Here is a 19,737-nt window from a genome sequence, read left to right as displayed (position 1 = left end):
TGGAAAAGTTTCAGGTCCTTGGGCTAAGCCTTCAGTACAAGACTGTACTCACTAATCAATACCTCCATGTCTCATTTCTTTGTCTTTTCTTTGTCACGTCTTAATAAAAATAACAAATGTTTAGTAATTTATATATTAAAAGCGTGTAGCAATGTAGCACTATGAAAACCGAATCAATGTTTTCAGTAGGTATCAACAAAAGCAGCTATAGGTTTGTTCTTATGATGAACAAAATCCTTCTGAGGCTTTGGACATTAAAGTCTATCCTAACTGACAGCTGATGTTTCTCGCCCTGTTTGAACTCTGCAGCAAAATCACATTAACAGAATTTGGTGAATTCAGTGTTTCCATAGCTGACAGAAACCTTCTCTTAAGTATCAGATTCAGACGCTTTATTGTAGTTCCTACATCTTCAGATGATGCCTTTGGCCTAAAATCTAATTTTACTGCCTCTGATTTTATCCTAAAATGTGTTTGGCACTTTGTTTGTGTTGAGTTGTTTTCAGTTTCATTCATTTTCCAAACAGGAAGTTGGATAAATCTGTTTGCCCACAGCCTCAATTGATATTCTGTGGGGTGGGTCCGCTCTCCCTTGCCATAAATATGCATGAGAGCTGTTGAGCTTTGGTATTGAATGGGCTTGATCCTTGTGTGTACGAGTGTGAGTCTGTGTGTTTTTGTGCCTGAATATATTGGCACAGGCTGGGTTCTGGTTAGGTTGGAGAGCTGTGCTTGCTGCATACAGTATATTTTGTGTGTGTGTTTGTGTTTGTGTGTGTGTGTGTGTGTGTGTGTGTTAGTGTGAGTGTCGGAGAGCCATGGGTTCTAGTGTTGGGGTCATGTGCAGCCGCAGGGAAGCTGAAATGTCATGACTGGTTGCCTGCGGCTCTCAGGCTGCTAGCTCTCTAGATTTAGTGTGGCTGATGAGAGTAGGGAGAGTAACGTGCACATGGTGCCAAGACGAGCTCCAGGTCAAACACCTGAAGTCACCCAAAAATGTGGGTGAAACTTTTTTGGTTTGGCTAGAAAAACTGGCAGGGCTGATGTTACACACACAAACCTTCGTTGGGCAGGGAAATAACAATGTTTGAATTGATGGTAGTGTTTTTAAGTGTCAGTAAATCATTGTAGTGTGTCGATATTGCTTTTAGTAAGAAATATTCTGGTCAAAATAGATTAAAAAAAAACCTAGATTAAAAAAAAAAATCTGTTATTTATGTTTTATATGAGCTTCAGATATCTGTTTAAATCATAAGTAAAATATTTACAACAGCTAACCCCTCAAAAAATCATTTGTTACATCTTTAGCAGAGTTTTTGTGTTTTGTGTAATGAATGGATGATTGAGTTGCAATGATTGTTTTTATATGAAAGTTCCCAGTGTCCTAGACTCAACTTTTCTGTTGATCAACTAAGCAATAATTTAAATAATTGCTTCTACATTAGTGCATTGATATTCTTAATACCACTTTAGAAACTATGGGACCTGTGGAGAAACCAAAGCAGTTCTGTTTAATGTCTAACTTTAGCCTTCTGTTCTCTGTGATTCACTATGAATACGAACTCTGAACAGGAAATCGAGTGTCCCTAACCTCTTTTTCTTTTCTCCTGCAGTTACTTTGAATTGGAGAGCAGTGGTGTAAGAGAGGAGATCCGCTACCACTACCGCTTCAAAGGCAAGCCGCGCTCTGAGTCTTTCCCCTACCGCCTCGCCGACGGCCAGTGGCACAAAATCGCCCTCACGATCAGTGCCTCCCACCTACTGCTGCACGTCGACTGTAACAGGTAACACACACACACACACACACACGGCACGCATGAAACATCTTGATATCTTTGTCACAAGTGGCTATGCTGATTTATTTTTACCATGGTCCTCTGAAGTGACACGCCTAATGAGCTGTCTGTGTTTATCAAGGTAAATATTTGTTCGCTACTGTTTCAGTGTGGATGACAGATTGTTAACAGTGCCGACAATGAAACATCCAAGGACAAATTAATACACACACATGCACAGTGTAAGAGAAAGGCTGTAGCTTAATATAGCCCAGAGGATGTGTGTTCAGCTTACACTGTTCCATGATGAAGTGGAAGGTAACAATAATATAATCGCCTAATCGATTGTGCAGTGAAGGCCCTTTTCTAAAGAAGCACTCAGTCCGAGCTGATCTATAAACATGCACTTCAGCTGTGACAGTCCTTCTCAGTCCACACCATCCCTCCTGAGAGCCAGGAAGGCATCACTTGTCCTTTTCTCACTGCAGACACAAGGCAGACGCTGCGAACAAGTGGTGCAAATTTGAGTCGAGGTAATGCTCTGTCACCTCTTGCAGATGAAAAGCTGTATGATGCACGGGAGGATTGTGTTGTAGTATTGATTCTTCCCAGACGCCTGTTATTCCCCCCAGGCTGGTGGTTTGCCGATTAATTATCGCTGTGGTACATGTCTGTCAGATGAGACTGTAGTAAAGATGAAAGAGAGCATTGGAGGGTTATTTGAAAGAAAAGATCCAATGAAAAATAAAACTGAAATCCATTTAGTTAATTAAGAGACAGCTTGAAAAGGTTGGTTTAGTGCCATTGGTAGTGGCATCTTTTAGTGGCAATGAGTAGTATGAAACTGAAGGTTGATACTAAACTTAAGCAGTAAAACTGTTTTCTCACCAACACTGTATCTCATTACTTGCATAATACAACAATCTCATGTAACCTTTAGATATAGTGCTACTATTTTACAATTCTCTTTTTTATCTGTTTTTTATATATTATTTTATATAAACAATTTATAAGGCTGCTTTTTGCACTGCTGTGTCAGTCAAGCCATTACCAACCCTTTACTATGATATTAGTGCTGTGGACGGTTCAGTAATGCTCCAGACAGTGGTTCACAAATATCACACAATTGTAGAGTAAAGCCTTTAACTTCTGTTCTCTGATAAAAATAAACACATCTGACCAGTATCTGAAAGTTAAAACACCAGGAGCTTCTTTTAAAAACACCATTAAAAACACTCTGTAGCCCGATGGAGTCTTTAACACTTCCTACACTAATGACACACAGTAACATTTGTACATATAATGAAATAAAAAATATACATAAAATGGAAGAGCAAGCAGCTGCTGAACAACTGAAACAAGAGCAGTATGATGTACAAGAAACAGAAACCATAATACCTCTCCAAAACTTCAAAGTACATGGGTGCAAAAAGCTGGCTGCAAAGTACACAATTAAAGTATTTTATATGTGTCTGTAATACAGCTCACTTCCAGCTAATTAACACATGTACCTTATTTACTTCCTGTATTAACGTGTGCTTAATTGAAAGTTACTATAAATCCAGCTACACGTTGTTTAATAATACATGTTAATGATTTGTTAATGCACACATGCATCAGAGAGGGCATCCAAACTATTATGAATGGACATTAGCTGCAATATTTCATCATGAAAACATGCTATAGAGCGTTTCCTTTAATTCAATTTCAATTTTATTTGTATAGTGTCAAATAACAACAGAAGTCATCTTAAGGCAATTGTATAAAGATTTATAAAATATTACAATTATAAACCCAACAATCCCATCTCAGCAAGCATCAGGGAACACTGGGAAGCAAAATCTCCCTTTAGAGGAAGAAACCTCAAGAAGAACCAGGATCAGGGTGGGCGGCCATCTGGGCAGGTCTGTAGGGCCAGTAACTGCACTCCGGAGATATACAGTACAGCTCCAAGGCCGAGGATACCTGTAGAGGAGAACAGAGCGAGGGGGACAGAGAGGAGGAAAATATAATGTTGTGATCTGTAGTGTCGAATGCAGCACTAAGATCTAACAAAATGAGTATAGAGACAAGTCCATTGTCTGATGCTAATAGAATGTCCTTAGTGACCTTTTTCTAGTACTGTTTCTGTAGGATGATGTACTCTGAGTCCTGACTGGAAATCTTCGTACAAGTTATTCTTGCACAGGTGGTCACATAATTGCTTTGAAACTACCTTTTCAAGAATTTCAGAGATAAAGAGCAGATTGCATATTGGTCTATAGTTGGCTAAAATTCCTGAGTTAAGAGTAGGGTTTATAGTTTTCAAGCAACAGCAGCACTTCAGAGGTGTGTTACACATTCAGAAATTTTCTTTTAGAAAGACTTTTCATCACTGCGAGCAGCCAGTTTACATATTGTTAAATACTCATGCGTATTGAGTCAATTAACAGATTAACTTCCTTCCAGTCAACAGTAAATAGAGATGATCTGAAGATGTTCAGCTGAGCTGCTCTGTGAAGCTTTTCTTGCGAGTGATGCACGAGTGTGAATTTCACCATGGTTACCAAACCTCTCTCACCGTAGATGTACTGGGTCGGACAGAAAGGTCAGCCACCTCGTCTGCAGCTGCTCTCAGCTCAGATCACAAGCTTTGCCTATCTGCATTTCACTGCATCCTGGAGGAGCAGTAAACTCACACCACATGCCGGCAAATCGACTTCTTTTCTCTTCTATGTTACAGTCGCAGCTCAATAACAAGATGTGTGACCCTGGTGTGTTGCTGTAACCAGGACACATGTTTTCACAGCCACCCTGACCCTTAGCTTCAGTTGATCTGATATCATCTCAAATCTGAAGTCAGTAATCTGTAATAGTTCAAATTATTCCAAAACAACAGCAGCTGATTTTAGAGTTTGGCACTGGCACAATGAAGAGCAGAAATAAAACGTATCCTGATTTGTTTTAGTTTGGATTACGTAAAGAATTGAAATCCAAGTCCATTAAACTACAGTGGGGTGCTCAGGAGTTGCAGTGGTCATCCACCCGTCACAGGATTAGATACTCTGCTCCTCCTGTCCATATGAAGCTACCAACCAAGGCCAGGACCTTGCAAGGCAGTGCTGCAATCGGTGTGTGTGTGTGTGTGTATGTGTGTGTGTATGTGTGTGAATTGGTCAATGAGAAGCAGGGGAAAGTGCTTTGGGTACTGATAAGGCAGAAGTGCTATATAGTGCAGACCATTTATCAGAATCTATTTACTTTTAAACTACAAAGGAAACTATGTATGCTCTCTTCCATGCATGGGATGTGGCATAAAAAATCAAAATTTCCTTTATAGTTATATAGTTTCCCTTTCGAGAGCACCAGTGGTTGTGGCACCAGTGCTCCTGTTTTGAAGTGATTTGCTTAAATTTACTTATTTTATGTGGATATACATCCTTTATACAGCTGTGAAATACAGCATTGAGTAGGACATGTCCAGATATACCAATCATACTTTCCCAGATGGTACTTATGAGGGCAGAATACAGTATATGAGGAATGGATTTAGATAAGGTACAAAGAATTACTGTTGCTAGATTTCTTTTTTGCTTAATTAGCTTTCCGAGTAAGTCAAGGTTTCAGTGTGACTGTGTGTATAACTTCACTAAAACACATACTTCGAGGTTTGGAGCTAATGCTGATGAATTTATGTAATTAGAAATCCAATTGTATTTCTCCCCTTGGTGTTCTTACACACTACTTTACCAACAAGTAAATATCGCTTTGATAGCAGCTTTGCACAAAGAAAAAAACAACAACACACACACAAAAAGAAAAGAAGAAAAATCAGATCCGTGCTAACCCGAGCGTTTCACTCCTTAAAAGTGTTGAAAATGATTTCTCCATTCAAAGCAGATTGGCAGAGCCATTAGCCTTGAAATTTAGAGCGATTTGATTTGTGCACTAAACAGCACTTCATTGATTTCAAGGCTCATTAAATTGTTTTAAGCCTCCGTAAGTATGAGTGGGTGCAGTTTACCCTCACGTTCAGGTGGACTTTTAGCGTGTATGGTTTATGTGGCCTCGACAGCTCTTGCTACATTTATGCCTGTTTCACACTCAAACTGTGACAGACACGGAAAGGCGTAGGGCTGTCTGAGCTCATATTTTAAGCCACAATACCCAACACTGGGGAATCAATCTAGCAGTAACATAAGACTGGAAATCAATCCAATCTGCTGTGCTTTGCTTCTCCCAGAGGGTAAAGGTATAAGTTGTTGAAATGAAATGAAATTACTATAACTACGAATGATACTAAACTTGTCTAGGGAACAAAATGCCAATTCTCTGTCCATTTGTAAATTTCCATCTAAACTCTTTCCATTTGCTGAAAGTGACACCAACATACTGTAGATTCTTAATCTGAACCAGCCTTTGTTATTTTCTCTTCACTCCTCTTCGCTTGTACACTGACTGCAAAATTCCACTAATCTCACCAAGATCGAACATTTCATACTAATGAATGAAGCGAAACAATTTATAAACAGAAAGTGAGGAAGTGGTTGGTTGGGTTTAGATGGAGGCCAGATAATGTGTGGGACTGACAAACTGCAGATCCTGTGTGAGGTTGGTTTTAGGCAGGGGTTAGGGAAACCGTTTGAATAGAAATGACACACATTTGTGGCTCGTTATTAAATAAAAAAATGATTAACTGATCATTCCTTCTACACACTCAACAAATTAAAATAATTATTATTGAAGGGTTGTTCTGTTACTTTCAGAAATACACTGACTCTGTGCAAACAGGCAACTGCTTACATTACAATTATTAATAATAAGCATTCCTCTGTCTCCTAATGTATGAATCAGTGTGGGATACCTAATGTTTCTTGACTTGTATGATCATTTAGGTTAATTCTCTTTGGTATTTCCAGCAGCCACAACATAGTCAGAAAGAAGAAAGTGTTGGACAATCAGAAACATCAGAAGTATGTTGAGTGTCAGTTTTTAAAAATGAAAAACTTATTTTCAAAAATTCAACATAGCTACGCGGCAGCTTTGGTTAACACAATATGACTCACTTTTTTTTCAGCTGCAGAAGTTTTTGCCCACACACCAATCCTGCCCCTCAGCTACAGCACATGTATTCCTTCTTTAGAGGTTATCAGAGAGCATTATGGGAAACTAATACAACACTTCCTATTGTCATATTTGATTCTCTTGCTTTTGCTCCTCTGAATAACTTTAAAATAATCAATCCAGACTATGTAATGAATTCAGACGCTGATGGTTTAAACGTCTTTGACCCACATTGCTCATTGCCCATCGTCATTATTTAATGATTCAAATGTTCCCTTTATCCCCATCTATATTTTACATGTTGCACCCACTGGGAAAATAGAATTGCTCATCAGTGCTCTATTCTTTACAAGCAGCTATCGGCTTACATCTACAGTATATCTACATCAAAGCCTATAGTCTTTTATGTAGTTTTGGCTTGTGAAAAAGTATGTTTTTAATCTATTGTTAAATAGAGAGAGCATAAAATTAACAAAGTTCTACATATATCCATAAATAACCAGTAAATGATTGAACAGTTATTTTAACTTCTGTAATGTTTTGAAGGGAATTTCATTTCACTTGAGTTATTCTAATTATTGTTTTTACACAGATACATTATTCCTGTTCTAATAACTATTGTCACTATAGTTTTCTTATGCTCTATTTGGCTGATAGTTAGTTCCTATATCATTGCCACTACTGCCTGTGTATTTATTGCTGTTTGTAATAAGAAACAAATCCTGTAGCTTTCTGTACTGCAACAGCTTCATTTTGCACCTGGCATCTTGTCTGACTTCCCCATGTGTGTCACTGTATGAAAGTGAAGGACTCTTACCTTGGGTCAGGATTTGGACTTAATCTGGAGGTGGATAAGAAGCTGTAGAGTGCATAGAAATTTCCTCGTGTCTGGTTCCCCATCTGTCCTTGTCTCTGATTGATTTCAAGAAAACATGACAGAGATAAAGACGTGCTGAGGGAGCACAGAGAGGCAGTGTTGCCTTCAGCTAGGATGAAGGCTGTCAGTGAAGATGGCAACTTTATGAAGAGGAAAGTACTCCATGATAAAACTGAAATATTTTCAAACTGTACATACTGTATACTGTAGATTATAATATCATATACCAACTTCATTCCTGGACCTGAAATCAAAAGGCTTTGGTCGCTTGATGCGTGTGAAAGTAGTCAGTTGTCTAACTAGGACGAACTGTTAATGTTCAGTCTGGCCAAAAGGTAGAAATTATTCACCAATGATCACCAACAAATCATAATTTCCTTCATTTGTCTTTGTACAATCCACTGTTGTTTAATTTAACTCACTGCTCCATATTTTCAGTGACGTTTGTTTGTTCGATTCCTGGTTCCTCCTGACTATATGCCGAGGTGTCCGTGGACAAGACACCAAAGCCCTACAGTAGCACTGTCATCTGCTGCAGCTGTCTAAACAACAATTTCCCCAGGGGGGTCAATAAAGTATGTCCTTATTATTGTCATTTGTCCATTGCAATTTCAGCTTTACTGTAATAAATGCTGCTGTAACTTGCCCCTTTGCCTGGGTACAATATGTTGTCTTCATTAAACAAATACATAATGTACATTAAAATGTATGTGATGTCCTAAACCTGCTCTTCTATTTTGCTTCAGCAGCATTTTAGGACAATTTCAATGAGCAGCACAGGCATTTAGAAATGTATTAAAAAGCAAATATATGTTGTATTCAGGTGTGTGGAGTGAGTAGATGGCTGTAGTGTGTTCCTGCTCATAGAGTCAATGACTTTTTCAGTTCTCCACCTCCTACAAATATCATTTGCACATGCATTTCATTGGAATAGGTACTGTTGGCCATTTTGCTCCCACACACACATTTATGTGATATTACCTGCACAAATGTCACTGTGCAGCCGAGACAAGGTCATACTACACAACTGTGGAGTGCAGTAAACCAGATTTATCTAATTGAATTAGTGGCAGACACCCAGTACATATGCCCTCTTCACACAATTGGAGAGCTCTTTGTTTTGGACCTTAATAGCTAATTGCAGTAATGACATTGTCTCTGCCTGTCACTTAGGTTGCACTTGTCCCCTACTTGCAGAAGGTCATTTCATGCACACACTGGTGTTTTCCACAGGGTCTTTGTTGCTTCCAACATTTTCCACTTCCTGCTGCCAACTCCTTCTCTCCAGTTCTGCTCTGTATTTGGCACTCTGTAGTTTAGCACTCAGGGTTCTGCTGCATGTGTGATCTTTAGATGTGATATGAAAACCAACTTCCAAGCAGGGTTGAGTTGAAAATAGCTGGTTTATGCTTGTTGGCTCCATCCTTCAGGGTGCAAAAGAGAAATGGACTCCAAATAAAAGCAACCACACTCAAGATCTGCTCAACTGCCTTTTCACTTTTTTTGCTCTCTGCCTGCTAACTCTCTCTCTGGACTGTAAGTAGCAATTAGTTTTTCTCAAAGACAAAAAAATCTAGAGTCCCACCAGCACCCACTGTATGATTGTTAGACTGGCCACACACTATATTTTAAAACTACTGGAATATTGATAATAGTAAAGCTAAAAATATGCATTTTGTCCTGACCGTACAAAAAACAAAATCTGAAGGGGTCATTTAAATCCACCCATTTAGCACTGAGGGAATGATTAATACCCTCAAGGTGACATGTTGGTCTGACAAAAGCAGAAAGTTTATAAAACGTCAGATTTAGAATGGGGCCATAAAATACTCACAATCTGTAATTTGAATATTTTCTTATATGACTAATTTTTGGGCACAAAAAGACAAGGCAGACAGATCACATCACATCACCATGTATAAACCACATTGTTTGGTCGGCATTGATTTACCAAGTTAACCTAAAAGTCTTTCTTAATGATTACAGTTTTTGCCCTGATTGGCTTACAGATATCTTATGTGAGACAAAGGCACACAGTAAGAGGTTTGTCCACATTCTCACTTGGGGAAATAGTCCTTTGGTTTCAGGGTTTGCCATATGTACACCATGCAGGATACACAAGTACACAGCCTTTTGTTTACAGCATGTCAAAGCAAAGACAGTCGCATGGTTAGAAATGGTACATATAAACCCAGTTTTCTGACGGAGAAAAGCTCAATACAACACCAGCAAGCTAGGTAGATATTTTTCGGTAGGCTTTGTGTGTGTAGAAAGATAATGTTTTGCTTGTGTTTACTTAACTGTACTTTGTAGCAATATGCTGTGCAGACGTATGTTTTATCAGTTTTCATAGTTTTCTATCCAAAGTTATTGGCAGATAATTGTTTAACCTATTGCAGTTCAACAGGTTACAATAGGTTCAACTAGGACATCTTTAAATTGTGATGTATCTCCTCTATTATTGTCTCTCTGCTGGAGCCCGGGGTTTGAGAATGCATAGGTTTCACAGCAACAGGTGAACAACTGAACAGTTGCATCTTATTTACAGTTTCTTACAGCTTAGTGTCTAGTCAGAGCCTCACAGAGGCTTTGTGTGACTCATGCTTCACTTTACACTGGTGGTTTAACTTTTGACACTAATTTGTATTTTCACATTATTCAAGGTCAAGGATTTGAAGACACACATTTATTGATACGGCTTCGTTAGCTGCAGTGAGGTGCATGAATCACTGCGGCTGTCACATGGAGTGATGGGGCTGTCTAATACAGCTTGAGAGTGAAATATAAATATTGTGTGACGTTTTACAAAGATTTAAAAACCCAATGAGTATTTCATTTGCTCTTGTTTCTCTCTGAATTATTATTGAACACGTATGAAAATGGTACACAGGTGTTAATAGGGTTGCTTTTGTTTTTGGCCATCAGACCAGACACTGTATACCAAACTCATTCAGTCCAATTGTCATTTGTGCTGTAATGCTGTTATTGCTGCTAAAGTTGCATGTGCAAAACACTGACTTGAGATAGGTGAATACTTACGCAATCACTTAATTTCTTAATTAATTTAAATTATTTCGTAGAGATCTCTTTTGAGAGACAAGTGCACAGCTTAAAATGAAAAGGCAACTGAAATCTGCACCCTTGGGCCAAACAGTAACGAGACGTCAAATCTGATCCAAATCAGAAGTGATATTTCCTTTGGCAATTTGAAATGTAATGCCTAATTAGACCAATTAGCACCAGAAAAGCGATGCCTGTTTGCATCATCCTTCCCTCCAAGGTTTTTGCTCTAAATCATGTGCCTGGAATTATCAGCAATATTTAACAGTGTCTTCAACCAGATTGAGCCAGACTTCAATCAGACTGCTTGTTTGAAACTACCTGTTATATAATGACTGAATGATGCTAGTGAATATTTGGTTCAGCCACAGTTACAGAAGCAGATGCTGCGACAGCATGTGAACGTGGTGATGAAGACACGTTTATGTGGCCTGAATTAAGCAGACACTTGGCTAACAGTGTAGTCAGGTCTATATTATTCATCTCATTTGGGCCCTAAATCATACAAAGATATCAATGTTTAAGATGTAGTTATGGCCAAAACGAGCTGCTTTTATGACTTGATAGAGGGGCTGTTATCGGTTTCATTAGAAGAAAAAAAAAAAGTCTGCCACTGGCCAGTGACTTGTTTTTTTTTCCTTCAACTCACTGCAATGTGTTGTCACTCTGAACACATTATCACAAGTCACACCGCAGCTGTCTCTGTATCATTGATGGTGTGAATTCTTGCTTCAAACATCTCTTTTGAATGTTTTAGCACTCCCCATTGTGTCTTTCATCCTCTTTCTTTATTGCTCTTTCTGTCTCATGGTGGTTGCGCTGAATTATGTCCCAATTAATTCTTCAAAACAGCTCACTATCAGTGTCGATAAAATATTGTGAAGCAGAGACAAAGTGAAAACGGGATCTACTTTCTCAATGCAAATTGTGTCAAATGTATGTTTTAGATTATGTGAAAAAAGGATCAGATAAAACATTTCACCTGCTCTGCTTTTATGCCTGGCTCAGTGAGCCATACAGTCACCTGACACTAATCAACATCATGTATGCTGATGTTAGAGCTGATGATAACAGACCTGTTTCACATCCAGCCGGTTTAGTGTAGTGTATAGCACAATGTACATTATTCTGACCTATCATCTGTTTCATTACACACTTGGCTAATAAAGGAACGGGAGACATTAGGAGCCCTCCACCTTAAAGATGTCATAATGATACGACTCATACCGTTTTTGCGACCAGCAGCCAGAAAATGACATTGTGTTTTGCTCAATAAAGAAGCCAGTGAGCTGGAAGGTATATTCTTTCTTTTTCTTACCTGCTAAGCAGCTCATCAGCCGGACCAAAACTATTATTATGACAAGGTTGATGGTCAGCAATGCAACACTCGATTAATGATACAAACGTTAAACCTCACCTCACAACACTCTTGCTTTTTGTGGAGCTTGATGTGTAGAACACAACCTTTATATGCATGTTTTAATGTACATATACATGTGTATGGTATAGTATGTTGTGATATGCACAAGCAGCTTTAAGTCATAGTTAATCCACGTATGAAGTATTAGAAATGTTACTCCAAATGAGTGATTCATGGGTAACATTTTAATTTCCTGTGAAGGGCAGTGCCAGTGCTGTTCAGCAGAGCAGCAAGCATTCATTACTTCATTACCTGATCATTGACGCCCCAGCTAAGAGGAGGGTGTTGCACAAAGAATGATAATGAGTTAAATCAGGTTAATAATGCCACATGATGCTGTCTGTAACCTTGACACCTTTGCCCCTGTCCTTGTCGAGGAACAGTTGGAAACTCTGACTTGAAAGCTCTTTCCTTGGACTGTGTGTTTATATTGTCAAGGCTGCAAATGACACAGACCTCAGTCAAAGCACAGAGGAAATTATATGTGGCCCTTGGGTGTCTAATCAATGGGTATCCAGCAGAATAACCCACATTTAGATCAATGGATGGCTGTAGTTCCAGTGCAGCAGCCCATACAAGCCTCTAAGAATAATTACTCCTCCTGCCCTAGGCAGCCTAATGAAGGAAAATTTTAAATGTCAATGAATGGTGGTGGTAAAGTCTTTTTTTTTCCAATTGATTTTCTGTAATGTGCTCCTTGTGTGAGCTGGGCGGCACACACAAACCTCTACCATTTGACTTGACTTTTCAGTCAGTGTTTCAAGCCTGCCATTCCGCTAATGCATCTGTTAATAATGAAACCATTTACCGTCACGTTGCAGTTATCAACTGAAATTGATTTAAGGTGTGAACTCGTCAACTGTTAATCAGGATGTGAGCGAATCTGGTGCTAATCAGCTTGGATTTATTTTTTTTCTTTCTACAACATCAGTAATACAGTATTTTGTCTACAGTTGCCTAAACAATATTTTTGTGTCAAGTGTGTGTGTGTGTGTGTGTGTGTGTGTGTGTGCCTGAGCCGGGATCCATATGACAAACACTGTGCCAGCTTTTTCCTGTTATACTGTTGCTCAAGTATTTGACTTTGCTTTAAGGAGCAGATTGGAGGCTGTTAGTGTTTCCCAACAGCTTTCTTGTGTCTGAGGTTCACTTTTGTTTTGTGTCAGATGTGATGGAGTGTATCATTACTGTAGACTCCCTCTGTCGAGCTCAGCAGGGTCCAAACCACCCCATGCAGGCAGACGCCCCATCTCGGGCCCCTGGTGGCATTGAGGCGGAGGAGGAGGAGAACACAAGGAGATCCTTGCAACAAGGAGACTCAGGGGACACATGCATCCTTAAAGAAGTATACTTAAACACCTTACCATCCTCTACATCTCCTGTTTTTCCCCCTAGAATATATCTGCAGCTACAGTAGTCATGTCTTATCAGAAAAGGACAGAAGCCCCTATCAACAGATAAGGTCATTGTTGAGGTGAAGTAATTACAGATATCTGAGACAGCGAGGAAGCATGTATACAGTTCTTTTGGGAATTGGGTGACAAAGCCAGATTAGACTCTATCTTTATCTACATACTGTAGGTAAAACCAGTCTTATCCCCTGCACTAGGCTGGGGGTAAAGGAATTTGGGTCATTTTATCCATTAAACATGATACATGTGCCATCTTATTAGGATATGTTCTAGTTTCAGGCAATACTTTCCTTTTTCAATAGCGGTGCTCTAGTTCTGTTTGGTTAGTTTTACTTTTCCTGCTGTTGGGTTCTTTTGCACCACATATTACCAATATACTTAAAAAACATCCATGCTGTTAAAAAATCTCATCTTGCCCATATTTTATCCATAGGGGAATCTAGGTCTTTCATTGCTACTGGAAGACTACAGAATACACGATTTAACATTGAATGGGAGTATTGACTCATATTGCGGGCTTGCCATCTCGGAGCATAATGCCCGCTTCTTTCAACTATTGTGGGTAGCAGAGCTCCAGTTTTAGTGGAGCTGGAACAGTCTGATTCATTCGCAGCACTAAAGAAACATAAGAGAGACTGACAGATGCCCTTTTACAAGTAGATGCTGCCGAGCTGTGATGACAGCTGCCTCAATAGACAGTAGTTCTTCCTCTAGTCAAGAAAAAATGAGGGTAAGGTGGAGACCCAGCACAACATTATTCTACTATAACACAATTTATCCTTTTCATACCAGTGATAGGGCTGGAATTAACAGTTGATATTATCAATTAAGAATTAATCTAGCAATTATTTTAACCGGTTAGTTTCATAAGAGGGCTTCAGATATAACCTGGACAGGACAGGTCGCTAGGTTGTTACAAATGTTCATGCTCATGTTCACAACTTTTAGTAATTTAGTCACCAGTTACATATAATGAACATAAAAACAAGTCAAAACAGTAATTGGTGGGTATGTGGCCCGTGAACCTTTCAGTAAAAAATGCTACACTGAGCTTGTTTGTTCCATTAAATGTCAGAGACTGTATATATTAATATTTAGCCTTTACTCACTATCATCCATTGACTGATTCTGCTGGTCATCCCCTCTTATACTGATATAGGCCCATCTTAAACTTACACACTAAAATTAACTAAAAGGTTCGCTTTTACCAACTTGCAGAAAAATTATTTGATAATTTCCAGTCTGGAATTTCCAGACTGGAAATTCTTTCAAATCCACAGCGCAGTCATTAACGGTTTCTTACTGCAATCTTCTCTATTTAAGTGATCAGGCATTTTCATATTGAAGAATTGGATTGGAATATCCTGTATAACATTACAATGGTTTTCCTCCTTTTCATTAAAAATAATCTCCAGTTTTTCTCCTCTAACTTATCCCTCAAGGATCTAGTCTTGGACCTGTTTAACTCTCTTGCACAGGCTCCCTTTAGGGTAGATTATGACTGTGCCCCCTATCATTACTATGCTCTTTTGTGAAATCTGTCAATTTAAAAATACCTTCTTTTTTTTTTTTAGATTAGTACCTTACCTAGTTTCTCATTATTTTCTGTAGTTAAATGATAATAAAAGTCCTGGTCTTTGCACCAAATTAATCCCTTGACAGTTTCCCATGGCTTTGAACTCAGCGTTGGTTCCCAGAAACCTCAGAGTCCTCCTCAATTCCCAGTTAAACATTTTTCAGAAACATCTTAAGTAACTTTCTTCGTCCTACGAGTTTCATTTAAAGAACATTACTATTCACACTTTCATTTGAACCTTTGCAGCAGTTTTTTCTATATGCCTTAACTATAAAGCACTGTTTTCTTCTTTATACCAAATACCATAGCACATCTCTAAGTAGTTCAAAATGAAACTGCACGCTTACTAACAAAGACTCCACTGTGCTTTGGTATTACCCCAGTGCTTTGTTACACTGTCTTTGTGTGACATTTAGCATGCATTTTTAAATACTTTTAATTTTTTATTATGTTGATACCAGCCACTAGCTATAGAGTACATTATTTTATGTCCAGTGAATGGCAGAGGTGTCAGGTCCATTATACTGGAGGTAGAAAGTTTAGTTAACACAATATAGAGTATGTTAGGAAAGCGCTGATCAGTAGCTGTCTCTGTACAACTTAGTACAGATTCAGATGCAAATGAGCAAGAATTCATAGCCAATCTCAGCAAATCGACTGTAACTGGGAATTGGTCCAATTATTATGAGCATATTAAAATGAGTAGGGTGCAATTTGTATTCACAAAGGACAGATTGTCTCATGATACTTCTTGCACATTTTGTTCCCAAAACATCTCCACTTAGTTTCAGTCCATATATGTTCCCAGTGCACTGTGAGTTTTGGATTGTGTATTTAGCTTGTAGTCTGAAGTGGTATCTGATAAATGTCTAGACTTACAGGCTCAGCTGAAAGGCCACATCTATAAATTGCTATGTTCTTTTATGGAAGTAGAATTGTTGGTGTTGCTGTATCCAAAATGGACCAATTTCTATTTAGCTGATATAACCAAAAGAAAAAAGACAGTGTTGTTTTGATATGTACAAGTGCCATGGTGACATTACTGAACGTTTAAGTTAGACAGCATTACAAGTCTTTCTAAAAGCGTTTGCTGTATGAGTATGAGATCAGAATTCAGTTCAACATTAATATGGATCCACCATCAATGTTGAAAGATATTTCCGGATTTTAGAGCAGCACATGCTCCGATTCAAATCATGTTTTTCCTGGCAATTCTTACATATTTGAGCAGGTCAATGCTAAACGCTAAACGCATGACTTTGTAGTAGAGAAGTCCTGACGCTGAACTGTTCTGCCTGCTGTCCAGAACTATCCATCAACTGAAAATATTTATATTTTAATATTTTGTCACACAGCAATTTGAGCATTTTGGTGTTGAGTTCTTAAGTAGTTATTAATTGTTTTAGCTCTCCGTTTAGTATTAATGTGATAAATAAAAAAAGTTAACCGGTTACGCTTTTGGAGCATTTGACAGCTTGCAAGGAAGCCTATTTAACTTCCTACCGAAAGTATTAATCTCCCTTCCACCTTCAATAATATGACATATCCCAGCTTGTTCTTTTGGCAGAGGATTTTTGGAGACCTTTGAAAATTTTGTCCCACAGTGAGGCAAGTGATTCAGAGGGGACTTTGACTCTGCATTTCTAACTTCATCTCTCTGACAGAGGAAAGACACCAACATGAAAATGTCTGAAATTCAACTAGTGGAAAATTGGAAGAGGTCTGGAGTTTAGTCTGGTCGACAGGTATTGGCAGAGGAAATAGTGAAGGCTGGGATTGAGACTCTTCTTTTGAAGGGAAGCCATGAAGGTTGTCAAAGATCTGAATGTTGTGTCTATTTTTTGAAGATGAAAGCTGTTAGTCTTGGAATCTTCTGACAAGTATGTCCTAGGTTAGACAATTTTTATTTTTTATTTTGTATTTAGTCTTTTTCATTTGCTCCTATCAGCGGCTTAAAGACAAACTAAGGAAACCGCCACCAAGTAGAGCTGAAATCCCCACTGCCTAAGATTAAATGTAGTTTATTCAATTTCAGTCAATATATCGGCAAAAATGAGTCAGCCTGGCAGCTTATTGAAGTGGACTGTCAACCAAATGTGTGTTACTTCGCAATATGTGGATTTATGCAGTCTGTACCTTGCAGTGCTTCCACGACTCTAGCTGACTGAAAAAAAAACATCCAAGTATCTCAGGGTTTTCTCTTTACTTCAGCCGTACTGTTCACATGAATGATGGCCTAGTCGCACCACACCTGCCTGACTCTTTCTTCTGTATCGAGATGTGAGTCTATCTCTGACATCCACATATACTCACAGACAATAGTAAAGGTTAGGAGGACCAGTGTAAAAGTGGAGCAGTGCTGCCCTATTTTACTGGTTATGGATGAAGTGATGGGTCTGGTTCATCTGGCTCCATTGCATTATATATTCCTTGCAAGCCACTCCATATTTAATAAGCCTTTGTTGATTAGCATTCCATTTATAATGTACAATAAATGCTAGCAGATTTAGCAAAGCATAGTACCACAGACTGGATTGAGATAAAAATGTGCTCTACACTTTTGCATGGACACCAACTGTTCCTCAGTGCACGTGTGTTGTCATATACTGATAGAGAATGGGCTCTCTTTTGACAAGCATTTTTACCGTTACAGTTTTATTTTTCCAGAGTTGGCTTAACAGTGTTGACAAAACCTTCATTCCTGCAGAGCACAAGTATATCCATACATCATACTGAAATGTATTTATGGAAGAACGCTGTATCAGATGTTCTCAGTAGTCCACAGACCAGAGATGAACACAACAGTAACACAATTACTGTATATAGTTATCATTGAGATTTAGCACTGTTTCTTACAGTGGCCTTACAGTGTTGTTTTTTTGTTCATTTTCTTCTCCCTCTGCTTATTTCATTCTCTGTGCAGACTCTTTCTCTGTCTGCTTAGCTCAAGAGGGAGTGGGCACAAGTAAGATGTGATTGGACTGATATTAGATGAGAAAGAAACCTGAGGATCTTGCAATCACTGATCATCATCTGTTCTGTGTACTGGGTTAAAGAAGTACATGCACTTGCCAGTCAATGCATGATCCTCGAGATTCCAGTCCTGGTTGATTTAGTAACTCCCGGGGTTACTTGGCGTGGAAGCACGTACGGTTTAATACAGCATTCTCTCTGCATGTCCCATTATGGCTGGGAGCAGCAAACACTCATTGAACAGCTGCTGCTGTTGTTGCTGCTGGTTACAAAGCAACCAAACTGTAGTGGTGTTAATAAAGACGTCAGTCAATAATTGGCCTATTTCCATCATGCCGTGAGCAACCACGATTTGATTTCATGCTGTGCATGGTACAAGTAATTTTGCACACAACAGTAGGGCATGGTGGAGTTGTATACCTTGCTGAGGAGTTGCCTGCAGCTCATCATCTAACAGCTCATTGCGACTGCTCCCTCTTGCCCCATTAATGCCTATAATATTTAAAACTCATCTGCTACTAGAAATGCAAAAATGACTGTCTTGTTTTGTGGAAGCATTTTTGATTAACAATCACTCTCAACACTAACTTCAGTCACAAAAAAATAAGTACTAAAAAATTAATGCTATTTCACACCACTGTGTTTTCCCAGGTGAATGCTTTTAATCACAATCAGGATCAACATCATTGTTTTTATTCTTTAGGTTTGTTTAAAACAGCACAAAGGAATCATCAGAGTAGCTGTATTAGAGCTGTACTGTACAGCTCTAATACAGCTACTTCTGAACTTAGACAAATGAAAGCAACGCATTTCTTCTTGCAGTACATACCAGTGTAGTTGTATGTGTTGTGTTTTATCATTGTTGCCGTCATCAACACATTTATTCACATTCCTGTCTGTTCTCTAGGTTGTAAACTGTGGCTAATAGTCATTGGATCCTGCACCATGGCGATAGAGGAACACTGTTAATCACACTATACAGTATGTTGACTGGTATATGTCCTCCATAATTAGCTGTTGATGGCTGCAGCCGGTGGTGTCAGACCATGCAAATATGCCCGTGAGCACATCGCTATTCTAATTAGCACAGCTGCTTTCCAGCATTCCCTCTATGAAACTCCCACTCCTCACAAGGAGGAAGAGAGGAAGGTGAGAGAAGCAAAGGCAGAAAGGTTGGGGGAGGCAAAATAGAATATAATCCCATGACCTTTACCGCAGTGACAGCTTTCCAGGAGGTGGGAAATCAGACAGCTATACCACAAACAGGGTTGCACCAAATGTTGACATATGCACATATTTTTAAATAAACAAACTGCCAATTAAAATGCCAAATTAAAGAATTAAAACGACATTATTACGAAATACATGCTTCTAAACTATTGACAGACCTATAATCAGTAAGTAACATAAAAGAGATTGACTGTGCCTGAAATATTTAGATGACAGTTTATGCTGCTGTTTTGGAATTAATTCATTTTCTAATGGGAGGAAAGTATAATTTTATAATGTTAAAAGGAACCAGCTTGTGTTTTTTTTCTAGTAATATTTCGATTTTCCAAACTGTGCATCATTTGCAATAAATATACAGTACGTAAATATCC

At 38.7% G+C, this 19,737-nt stretch overlaps 1 protein-coding gene across 1 annotated transcript in view; it reads left to right on the top strand.

Annotated features, from left to right (window-relative positions):
• Positions 1–19,737, top strand: part of LOC113174490 (protein kinase C-binding protein NELL1) — a 185,261-nt gene that overhangs the window by 38,578 nt on the left and 126,946 nt on the right. The window contains exon 4 of the mRNA XM_026378542.1: positions 1,614–1,784. Within this exon, the coding sequence (XP_026234327.1) occupies positions 1,614–1,784 (171 nt within the window). The remainder of the gene's footprint in view (positions 1–1,613; positions 1,785–19,737) is intronic.

Source organism: Anabas testudineus, chromosome 3, assembly GCF_900324465.2.
Source record: "Anabas testudineus chromosome 3, fAnaTes1.2, whole genome shotgun sequence".
NCBI classification, from domain to species: domain Eukaryota; kingdom Metazoa; phylum Chordata; class Actinopteri; order Anabantiformes; family Anabantidae; genus Anabas; species Anabas testudineus.
The sequence above is the reverse complement of the archived record's forward strand: the minus strand, read 5'-3'. Positions and strand labels throughout refer to the sequence as shown.